The sequence below is a fragment of the Falco rusticolus genome, chromosome 2, assembly GCF_015220075.1.
Source record: "Falco rusticolus isolate bFalRus1 chromosome 2, bFalRus1.pri, whole genome shotgun sequence".
In the NCBI taxonomy this organism is placed as follows: domain Eukaryota; kingdom Metazoa; phylum Chordata; class Aves; order Falconiformes; family Falconidae; genus Falco; species Falco rusticolus.
The window spans coordinates 69,156,503-69,168,293 of NC_051188.1; the positions used below are offsets into that span (position 1 = coordinate 69,156,503).

At 42.0% G+C, this 11,791-nt stretch overlaps 1 protein-coding gene across 2 annotated transcripts in view; it reads left to right on the forward strand.

Moving 5' to 3' along the window:
- Positions 1 to 11,585, forward strand: part of TBC1D8 (TBC1 domain family member 8) — a 48,001-nt gene extending 36,416 nt beyond the window's left edge. For both annotated transcript variants that reach the window (XM_037376891.1, XM_037376890.1), the window contains exons 10-20: positions 99 to 313; positions 1,132 to 1,249; positions 3,553 to 3,838; positions 4,349 to 4,478; positions 4,757 to 4,855; positions 5,423 to 5,491; positions 6,839 to 7,079; positions 8,264 to 8,329; positions 8,939 to 9,028; positions 9,181 to 9,281; positions 10,599 to 11,585. In XM_037376891.1, the coding sequence (XP_037232788.1) occupies positions 99 to 313; positions 1,132 to 1,249; positions 3,553 to 3,838; positions 4,349 to 4,478; positions 4,757 to 4,855; positions 5,423 to 5,491; positions 6,839 to 7,079; positions 8,264 to 8,329; positions 8,939 to 9,028; positions 9,181 to 9,281; positions 10,599 to 11,060 (1,877 nt within the window). In that variant the 3' untranslated portion in view covers positions 11,061 to 11,585. The remainder of the gene's footprint in view (positions 1 to 98; positions 314 to 1,131; positions 1,250 to 3,552; positions 3,839 to 4,348; positions 4,479 to 4,756; positions 4,856 to 5,422; positions 5,492 to 6,838; positions 7,080 to 8,263; positions 8,330 to 8,938; positions 9,029 to 9,180; positions 9,282 to 10,598) is intronic.
- The last annotated feature ends 206 nt before the right edge of the window (positions 11,586 to 11,791 follow it).

The window sequence follows — 11,791 nt, forward strand, 5'->3', positions numbered from 1 at the left end:
CTTACATCCTTTTGAGCAGTAATTCCCATGACGCTAAGTTTAGCATCGTCCTGATCTGCTTGTGTCTTCCTCTTTCTCTCTTCCTGCTCTGCCTTCAGACGCCGTGACGGATCTCGCCTCGCATCCCGGTTACTATGTCCATTTGGTGGAGGCATCCATGGGCAAGTGCTGTATGGCAACGGAGGAGATCGAGCGTGACCTCCACCGCTCGCTGCCTGAGCACCCGGCCTTCCAGAGCGAGACGGGGATAGCCGCCCTGAGAAGGGTGCTTACGGCATACGCGCACAGGAACCCCAAAATAGGATACTGCCAGGTGAAAAGCTCCCAGGGGGATAATGCTTGCTGCTTTTTTTTTCCCCCTCTTTCCACTCTCTCAGTTTTATCGTTCTCTTGGGAGTATTTTAATGGTGATTCTAATAAATAATGTCCTTTTAGTTATGAAAGATACATAATTTTAGATACTAAATGTCATTTACTCTGGAAAACAAGTGTATAGGCTTAACAAAAGTATCCCTTAGCATTTTGCAAACTGCATTTAGAGTTAAAGGATGAGAAAAAATTGTTTCAGATTTTTCCGTTTGTTCGAAAGTGCATGTCTTGCACAATACTTGGAGAGTGCAAAGTAAACTGGCCTGCACAGATGAGAGCTCTGGGGCAGAGGTTTAACGAACTAAAGTTCTGTCCCTTTCTTCCAAAACTGATGACCAGTTATGAAAGTACTTGGCCCAGCTGGCTAGCTAAAATAATAACTTTACCTTCTGTGCAGCTCCCTGAATTTGGATTAACATCAGCTCAGTCCAGATACAGGAAGGAGGGAAAGCAGCCCCAAAACATCTTGCACTATCAGCTACCTACTTTGTATCTGGGCAAATCCAGTGATGTGCTTTTTTCCATTCTTTCCTATTGCTCTTATGAAAAGCAGTATTCATAAGCTTGAAAAACTTGTTATGCCTTGCAATTATGCAATTACGCATTTGCCGTTACCTTTCTCTTGCTGGTTTTGTTGGGTTTTTTTAGTTGTTTACATCATGTTAGGCTACTTTCCTTTCTTTAAAAACAGCCACAATTTAGCTTTCCTCAGGAGGATTTGCTGCTACTAACCAACGCCGTTTTCTTCTTTGCCCTTGTAAGTCTATGAATATTCTGACCTCCGTGTTGCTGTTGTATGCCAAAGAGGAAGAAGCCTTTTGGCTGCTGGTTGCTGTGTGTGAGCGAATGCTGCCAGATTACTTCAACCACCGAGTGATAGGTGAGTTCATGTCTCTCTTCTTGCTAACTGGGAAGGGGCAGCCGAATGGCACTGGGGTGAGTAAAATGCTCAAGGTCTTCTGAGGTCCATACCCCGCAGGGGAGGTGGTGCATTGACTTGTAGAGCATGCAGGGACAGCAGCGGTGGCTGCTCAGATTCCAGCTAGAGTTGGTTTTGGTTTGAAGGGTTTGAATGGCAATAACAATAAATATGTGCTCAGTTTTCCAGTTTGTCTTTTTTTTTCCCCTGTTGGTCAGAAGGTGGTGGCGCTTCTGACTGTTAGGTAAAAATTAGAAGAGCTTGCGTGTCTTGGTTAGGAGCGTTAAGTATTAGAAACTCGAGCTGTTTAAGGTGAACCTGGGAAAGATCTGCTAGGGTAGCTATTTCTGATCTGACCTGTCTGCATCGCCTGGCAGGCTTGCATCTAAACTGACCCTTTGTAATGAGGGCTAATACAAAATACAGGCAGCACAAGAGTGCCCACCTCATTTCTAGCCCCCAGAACCATGACCGCCAGGGATTTCCTCCTATCCCCACCTCCTCAGAAGTGACCCTGATCCCTCCCTTTACTATGGCAATGGTGTAACTGCAGTTACAACAGTCTTGGTTTGTAATTTTTTAAATGGATACCCTGGTATTTTCCTACTTTGCCATGGCTTCATGCTGTAATACATTAGAGAGTCAGTAGCTCAGATTTCATGGTTTCTGGGAGCCTAATGAAAAAGTGGGCATAAAAGTCACTTTGAATACACCTGCTTGACTTTTGTCTACAGTGTCACCACTTAATTATAACAAGATCTGTGAAAGATCTGGGCAGCATTGCACATGCCTTTTACATCTCTGCTTTTGCCAGTGCTGCCTCTGAGTCTGAAATGATCTTATTATATGCATCTGCCTGTCTGTCTCTGGCTTCCTTCAAATAACCCTAAAACCAGCTCTGGTTTTTGGGTCTGTATTAACTATGGCTATTAAATTGTTGGAATTAAGCTTGTTAAAAAAAACCCAAAACAGACAAAACCTGCTCTCTGTTGAGTAATCCCAGTCCATTTTCTCCTGTTTTTTTTACCCTTCCTATTTATGACCACCTGATGTGAGAAGGCTTTCTCTTCAAAGCAAAGGACCATGCTTGATGTGTTTCTCAAAAGCTCTTTGCATGTCCCTGGGCACTTATTTTTGATTTGTGGTGCTGTACTGTTTGTTCAGCCACCAGCAGAAGCTCTTTGTGGCTTGATGTGAAGAGTTCTAAGACAGAGAAATGTCATAGCTGGGGCTTTTTTTAATGATTTGGATGCAAAGCCAAAAGATGCTGGCTCTCTGCCACGAATTGTCCAGGTTATGTTCTGCTTTTGGACCACAGAAGTTTTGAGTGCTAAACGTATGTATGTCTCAGGAATTTCATAGCAATTAAAGTGGTCCCCTAATATTTGCAGAATATGGACTATGAGAAAGAAATGAAGTAACTTGAAAGGAAAGACAAAATAATTGAAAAGCTTACTGCATTTTGTACTCGGGAACATTTTTAACTTCTAGTGTCTTTGGTTAAAGCCCCTGATGTGGCGGATCTGGTTTGTAGACACAGGACATTTCAGTGGTATGAAACTATATTGATTCTACAATAGCTGCTGAAAAAGCAGGACTGAGCTAGTAGCTAAAACAGAGCCTAAATCTGCTCCTTTTGGAAAGGCTGGTTCGGACAGTTAGGAAAGCTCATATCGGGGCATTGCAGAAGTCTTTTTTTCTTTTATATATAGATGTATATGCGTGTAAGTGTATATTTATATCCACATATATTTATGTGTAAGTATTTTTCTTCCTGCTTAGTATATGTAGCCATATCTGGATTTCCATCTTAGATTTTCTCACTTAGAATGAAAGCTCTACTGCCCGCTTCCTCGAGTACATATACTGGAGAGGAATGTGTACTGTCTTATTTTCATTGCATAGATCCCAAGTCGAACAGTAAAGTGCTGTAAGATTGCTTTTGCTAACACTTAATTATTGTGTGCTCTTTTAGCCAAAACCAACAGCTGCTGCTATTACTGTTTCATTGCACCCTAAAGGCACTTAAGAGAATCAACGCAGTCTTTTTGCAGAAACTTGTACAGTAAGGATTACGGACATGAGGGTTGGTGCTGAGATCGCAGCAGGAGGATAATGGAATTTTTCATTGCAGATGCGTGTGTATCTCGTCAGTTTAAGTTTTAAGAAAGTCTTGCAGTTAATAGTTGACAGCGATCATTAGCTTTAAAGAGTATTTTTTCCTGTATCAGTCTTGGTTAATACTCTTTCTTTATGACTTGCAGGTGCTCAGGTAGACCAGTCGGTGTTTGAAGAGCTTATAAAAGAGCAACTTCCAGAGCTGGCTGAACATATGAAGGATCTGACAACCTTAGCTTCCATCTCTCTTTCATGGTTCCTTACCCTTTTCCTTAGCATCATGCCCCTGGAAAGTGCTGTGAATGTTGTGGACTGCTTCTTCTATGATGGGATCAAAGCTATTTTCCAGCTGGGCTTGGCCATCCTGGAAGCCAATGCTGTGGATCTGTGTAACAGCAAGGACGATGGGCAGGCCCTGATGATCCTGAGCAGGTATGGCCACGCAGGAGTGCTCCTGCCATCACGGACTGTTCTGCCATAAAACAAAGGCATGTGGGTGCCATCGTGATATCAGTGGTGCTCTGTAGGGCACCAGCGGGACCCTCTGTGTCACCTTGCTGCTGCTTTCCCAGTATCTGCCTTAAACAATGGGCTTTGTACATCAGAAGAGTAGATGTCCTGTGAAGTTTCCTGGCAGCGCCGAGACATGCATCGACTGCGTCAATGTGCAATATTTACTGCTGTTCTTTGTGCCTTCCCTAGAGTGACGGTCTTTCCTGCTCCAGACTTCAAGGAGACAGAAGTTTTCTTCCTTGGGCAGTGTTTAGTCATTTGGCTGGCTGGTCGTTGCTCAAATGAGTAATCCTGAAAGCATTTTTGAAAAGCCTAGCAGCCCAAAACCCTGTTTATTTCTAAGTCTGAGCCATAAGACTCGTTTGCTTGTTTAGACTGAGAAAAGCACCGTGCAGAGTAATCTGTGTTGCTTGTATTTCTTCCCTTCAGGTTTTTAGAGCATGTCAAAAATGAGGAAAGCCCTCTGCCACCTATTGGTAATCACCATGCGTTCTTCAGCGACGACCCAGAAGCCTCTCCAGTGACTGAAATAGCGAACTTGATTCATGACTCCTATGAGGTAAAATACTGCTCTGGGTCTACTGCTCAGTTAAGGATAAATTCAGCATGGATGTTTGAAAGCCAGTACACATCCTTACAGGTTCCTTGACTAAGTGCTCAGATGTATAAGGCTTGGTGTAGCATAGATAAAAACCTGCACTGACAGATCAGTAAGAGACTGGGTATGCTTTTTCTTCAGGGACTCACAATACTGTAGAAGTTGTGTCTTCACTAGATGAGAAATACAAATATCATTAAATGCTATAAAGATAATAAACTTCTGTTTCTCCCTCGTAGAAATTTGGAGACCACTCTGTGGCACAGATAGAGCACATGCGTTACAAACACCGAATCCGTGTCCTGCAGAACCATGAAGATACAACCAAGCAAAATGTGGTGAGTAGGGGATTGTTTCAACTGAGGTAGCTTAACATCTCCTCTCTGGAGGCAGACGGCTTTCGTTTTTTAAAAAGCTCCATCAGATCTTGGAAAAAAAAAAGGAAGAATCCTTACTGACTCTGCAAAAAGCTTTTCTCTGGGATGCCGATGGGCTTGTTTTTTTCTTCTGCATCCACCTGCATTATTTTCTAGAGTGGCTTGAATGTTAAGAACAACTGCAGGACTATCCAGCCCAGCGCTTTCTCTCTGACCGTGGCCCTAGGCAGATGCCCAGGGAAGAGTGTAAGAAGAGCACGAGTGCAATGCGATGCTTCCTTGGCCTCCTGTGACCTGTAGCTTAGGGACTTCCTGGCTTTGTTTTCAATAGCCCTTGAGGGACTTTGCTTTTTATGGATCTGTCCAACTGATAAACCTAAAGAAGGGGGAAAAATTGCAAAGATTTTTCAGTGCTGCAGTTTTCAGCTGTACCACATAAATACAGTCCCTGCAGGGCTCCTGAGCCTGTCCATGTCAGTGATGATGGGACAAAAGATTGTCATTAACATGATTTTCTTTCTTTTTAAGCTCAGAGTTGTCATCCCAGATGTTTCGATTCTTCCTGACGATCTAGAGGAATTGTATGACTTGTTCAAGGTTGGTCTCCCTGAAAAGTAGAGGGTGGTACCTATTTGAGGCTTCTGGGCATAACTTTCAGCTGTTACTTTGCAGTGCCACCTTGTACTTCATGTCCTCTGCCTGGGTGGTACTATTCGGATGGGATCTTGTCATTTTGTCCTTTTTGTGGTTGCCCAGTGGTTAAAGAGGAATAGTAATGTACTGATCCTTCAACGGAGAATAGCTTCAGAGTTTCCTTTCTAACTTGCTGCTTGGAAATGGTCCATGAGTAATTCAGCTCTTGTAACTTTCACATGCAGAATAAATTAAATACGTAGCTCTGCTCACTGGGAGCTCAGCACTACTTTTAAGTCCTGCTCTCTTAATGCTTTTTAAAGGCAGACTGTTTTCCGTGGGGGACAAAAATCCCCACAAACTTGTGTCTTTGCTATTTGTTCCCAATTTTCTAATAGTTTTGGTTGTTGGGGTTTTTTTTAGAACTAAAAGAAGTTTCTACTTCAGTTTCTGTCAAGTTGATATTTGAAAGAACTATTATGCAAGTTATTTGGAGACAGGGATATCTAAGCTTATACAACTATATTGGATTTAGAGGACTAAGCATTAAATTATTGCCCTATTTCTTTTGTGTATTGTTCATAGCCATAAGTACTAGGTACTGAGAACATGCCTGTGGTATGTTCTTGGTGTTCTGTAGCTTTCTGGCTTAAGAGCAGCTGTATCCTCCCTCTGTTAGTGGTTGTGTAAGGTGATGCTGCTGGGGCTTGCTCTTCAGTGCTTCCGTCCTGCTCCTTGCTGCTCTGTTTTTGAGCTTTGATTGGCTTGCACTCCTCCCCTTTTCTCATTTTGTTTCTTGGTGGTGGTTCCTTTTTCATTAGCTCTCTTGCTCCCTTGGAATAACTTTGTTTTGTTAGGACTCTGTTTTGTTTCAGCCCATTCCTGAGGGAAGACTAATAGGTACAGTATCCAAATGGAGAGGTATGAGAGAGAATAAATGAGCTGGTCAAGCCTGTATAATACTTACCCTAGATTTTCTTGTCACCCTTTGTACCTTTGGCCGGTTAGAGACATCCTGGGACAGATGTGACTAAAAGAGTTTCAGTAGCCTGCAGTGAATTTCTTCCAAGAATCTGCCCAGTCTCCCTTCAAATTTATTAGTTATCCATTGGAAATCATGAGAGCACTTGGCTGCTCTAATTAAAGATTTGCTTTTTCTCACAGGAATGGTCTCGGTATTGTTATAACACCTCATGCAAAGAGAATTCTGAGCATTTCCAGCATACTTTGATATGAATGGGTTTTTTTGCTGGTTGTGCTCTCTGATACTGCACACCGCAAGCCCCCTTTCCTGCCTCTGATTTTTCCTAGAGGGAACATTTAATAAGGTGTTACTGGGAAATGACGAGTCCGGTCATTGAGCGACACGACCCCAGCAGACCATACGCCGAGCAGTACCGCATCGATGCCCAGCAGTTCGCTAACCTGTACAGGATGGTCTCACCCTGGACCTGCGGGGAGCACACCGACGTCCTTGCCCAAAGGACCTTCCGGCTCCTGGATGAGAACATGGACCGGCTGATTGAATTCAAGGGGCTGGCCAGCTGCTTAGGTATCAGCTCCCCTGTGGGGTGGAAAGTGGGCAGAACAGGGAGGGTAGCACATGGGTGAGATGCGGATGTTAAAATGCGATACAACCGGCTGGGGAGGATGCGGGCAGTTTTTTTGGGGGGGCTTGTGATCAATAAAGGTCATTGGTCAGGCTAATTTTTTGGTGTTCCAATCACCTGAAGTCGATTAGATGTAAAAAACGGCCTAAGGACATGATTGAATATTGTATTAAAATATTTCTCAGACAGTAGTAAGTTTGTTGAAAAAAACTTTATGAATCAAAATTAGACTTGGGTCTGCATGGAGTGCTAGGAAATCCTCTCTACTGGATTGTTGCTCTCAGTATACCTCTCTGTAACTGCTTCTCGAAGACTTAATCTAACACAACTGATTGCTGTTTGCCTTATATGTTGACAGTAAGCAGAACAAAACACATCTGGCCAGCAGGGACTGAGAGCTGCACTAGGGTTGGTCTTTAGGCCACCAGCTGTTCAGTGAAAAAACCTGAATCAACATTCAAAGCTTCAGTAAAAATTAGTAGTCATTCTCACCACTTAAGCTCTTCAGAATTGTTGTAATGTGAACCAAGCCACCCTGTATTATATCATTTTTTTATTTTGATTCTTAAAGGAATACAACTTTGAATTAAAGGAAAAAGTTCTTCACAGTATTTCAGTCCCTTTGAAAGTCTAGAATCTCATTTCCACTAGTCACTGAAAATATGAATTATATTACATATGAAATAGTAATCTTCCTTGGGCTTACTCTGTAGAACAGTAAGGGCTGAAGGGGAGAAATACTGAGAATATGATAGCCCCAAGGAGAGTTTTCTGTCTTTCCCCTCTTGCACTCCTGTTAATGTGTGGCAGCAAACAGCCTTTGCTCGTTTCCCTGCCATCCTCCTTGATATTTTTAAACAATGCTGAAGCTCCATAGGGTTAGGTGCTCCCAGTCTATTTTACAAGAACAAAGACCAAACCAGATGGCTCTCACCTGCTGTTCCTCTTTGACAGGCACAACTTAAAATATTTCAATGTAATATACTGGCCATATGTTTTCGTGTATTGTCCATGCAAACAATTATCTTTTGTGCACAGAGAGATGCCCGATTTATTTTAAACCGTGGAAGTAAATGCTCTTGTCCACTTCCTTCTTGTTCTTTTTTTTTTTTTTTTTTCTTTGCAGATGTTATGTATAATGGAGAAATGAATGAAAAGATAAAGTTACTATATAAGCTGCATATCCCACCAGGTAAGAAATCTGAAAGGGAATGGACACCTCAGTTTCCCCAGAAATCTCTTGCTTAAAGCTTTTGAGAAAAGGCTGCTTAATGAAGAACCTGTCTTGCTTCCTTCACCTTGGGGCTTATAGGATCTGTATTTGTACTTACGCTCACCACATTTTAAAACTCACTCCAGTCAAAACCTTTTTGGATGAAATTTCTAGATGTACAATGTTAAGGCTCACATCTGCTGCATTGAGACATCTTTTGCAGCCAATTGTATGGTTACTTCCAGACAAAATATGAACTGAAATAATATTTTTGGATGGCTTGTACCCTGCATACCATAGAAACCTCCTTATCTCGATCCAGTTTTGATCAGGTGACAAAATTCTGTGTTAGTTTCTCTGTGCAAAGTTTTTAATTAGATGTGCCATTCTTGGCAAACTTCCGACTCTCTCACCACAGCACCAGTCTTACTTACATTAAATAATTTTACAGTATGATTTAATGAAATACTGTTTAAAAACATCTTTGCCCAATTATTTCTTCAATTATGTAAATTTTATAAGCATAAATAACATTATGCATCATTCAAAGGATTAATCATTACATTTGTCACTTTTTTGGTTGGATAGCTCTCACTGAAAATGAACGAGATAGCCAGTCACCATTAAAGAATCCTTTGCTGTCAACTTCAAGACCACTAGTCATTGGAAAATCAAATGGTATGTCCCAAATGGTTCTCTAATGGATGTGCATATGAGATAACCAGCTTTCCATTTGTTAACCTGTCTCTGCTCTCCGAGGTTTATTTTGAATTGTCACTGTACTCCAGTATCTTGAAAAGTAATTCTCCTTTATGTCTGCTCCAAAAAAGGTGATGCAGTAGATTACCAAAAGCAGTTGAAGCAGATGCTAAAGGATCTAGCCAAAGAAAAAGATACTAAAACTGAAAAAGAATTGCCAAAAATGAGCCAGGTATGTACATTAGAAGCTGTAGTCTGTTTTTAAAGAAGTGGAGACTACTTGGAAATTAAATGACTGAATTTTGGCTTTTTCTGATAAAGTGTAACTTCAGCCTGAGCTTGGATTCAGTCCTTTAGGTATCGAGGACTGGGCTACTGTGATCCAGGGAGCAGGTGTTTAAAAACTTTCAACTACCTTTCTAGCAGCTTCCTCAGACTGGCTGGTGAACAGAAAGGATTTCAGAGCCACCCTCACTTGCAGCATATCATGCTGTAAAACGGGCTCATGCAGGCTCAAGAAAGCCTTCCAAACCAAAAGAATTCCTGATAATGCATGTTGCTGTTCTGTCTTCCCTGCCCTCCTCTCCACCAAACCAGTAACTTCTTTCTTAGTCCATCACCAACTGGGACTTCCCCTGTCTCAGCCACATGCCAACTAGAACTGATAAATTGAGACAGCTGAAGGCTCTCATCATCTCCTCCCTAGTGCCCACAGAGCTTTGTGTATGTTGTTGGCATAAGGAAATCTACTGGAGGGAAAAGGGTCCCATATTAGTAAATCAAATGTACAGACATGCAAAGAAAGATTCAGCTACACCCCAGAATACCTTCTGTGCTGCTGTTGCTAAATAAAGTTTTAAATGGGTGGCATGTACCTAACCTGTCAGCTCAGCAGGGCCACTCTCATAAAGGCATCACCAAGGCAAGACTGAACTCCCTGCAGTCCTTTGTGCCCTCAATAGCCATTCTGTGACTGTATGAAACTTGAAGGCTCACAAATTTTGTAACAGGATGGAAACATAGCCTGATAATCATCTGTGATGGGGTGAGCAAGGAAAAAAAAAAAAGAGAGAAGAGGGTCGGGCAGGGAAGATAGCTGGATTTTACATGTAGAAGAAAAAAAGCTGAGAAAAGAGGGGAGCGAAACAAGGGAAGTTCCTTGCAGACCTGTGAATGGCTACTTAGGCGGTAACTCATTCTGTGTAACAGCCACCAGTTTCCCACCAGTAACGGATTGTATCCCTTGCTCTGTATCTATTTCACTTACCCATTGGTCATCGGGGAGATCCTGGTCTCCTGCATTAAGACAGCAAAATACTTCTCTGCTCTGTTCCCTTTTTGATTGCAGTGCCAAAGTTCCCTAGCATCAGTATGGGCTGAAATCCCTTTGCTAGCATTTTTTTTAAAAGCAGGCAGAAGTTATAAATGATCATATAAATGTATGCAGCATTGTGCCTTCCTTTGTGGTAACCGTGCCCTTGCCTGACTCCTACAGTTACCTGTAGCATGGCTGTTCAGTGGTTTGATTTTTGTTTTTCATCCTTTACAGAGGGAGTTCATTCAGTTCTGCAAAACCTTGTATAGCATGTTTCATGAAGATCCAGAGGAGAATGATTTGTATCAAGCCATTGCCACTGTGACCACACTGTTACTTCAGATTGGGGAAGTAGGACAAAGAAGCATCAGCCTGGGGAGCGGATCAGACGAGTTCACCGAGGACTTGCAGCCAGAGGCCTCTGCTTCAGATCAGGATGCTGTTTTTACCGATGCTGTGAAGACCCCTCACAAAGACTCCCAGCCTTCACCTGTGACTGAAGGGGACTGGACTGTCTCTTTTGAACATATTTTAGCATCCCTCTTGACCGAACAGTCATTAGTTAACTTCTTTGAAAAACCCTTAGAACTGAAGCCAAAACTTGAGAATGCAAAGCTGAATCAATATAGTCTCAAGACAAATGTGATGAGCTGCCAGACACGGGGTGAACATACAAAACTAAACACACAACAGTAGCAAACCTTTCAAAAATTCAATGCACTGAAATTATGCCAAAGCACATACTGTAAGGCTTTCAGTTCGCAGTGGACTTTTGATAAACAATTTGTTGGTCTGTGGTTTTCAGTTTAAGAGCTTTAAAAGCTAAAGGGGGTGTAGGTTTGTTTTGTGCCATTGATTTATTAATTATATTGTTTTGAACGTAAAAGGAAACATCTGTCTACAGTGTGAAGACACTGAAGCCCTCTTTTGCACTGGGAGAGCAGAGGCTGGCTCCAGTTTTGTTGTTTTGGGGTTTTTTTTGGTTTTTTGTTTTTTTTTTTTAACGGGAAAACTTCTCGGCTACTGTCTGCAGTTTGTTTGGGTTGCCTTTTTTGCACTAATACCGAAAACTGTTTCAATGCTGGTAATTGAAACTATTTTAATATATTTGATTGTATTCCAATTTGTATGTCTTGCTGACATGTTAAGTGTACATGGACTGTGCTTCTGATGTTGGTCTGTGAAAACATGCACTTTTCAATAAACTCTTTTTGTACTGGACTTGCATTGACAGTATTTATTGATTTATGGAAGGCAAGTGCCTTCATTCTCTACTTCATTAAACAAATTCCCTGAGCTAGCGTGCTCACGACTAATTCATTGATCAACACCCTATGTTTCAGTGTAGTGGAAAGACCTGCTTGGGAGTAGCCTGCTGATTCTGCCTAGGAAACCAGTGGGGGACCAAATACAGGGAGTTTACTTTA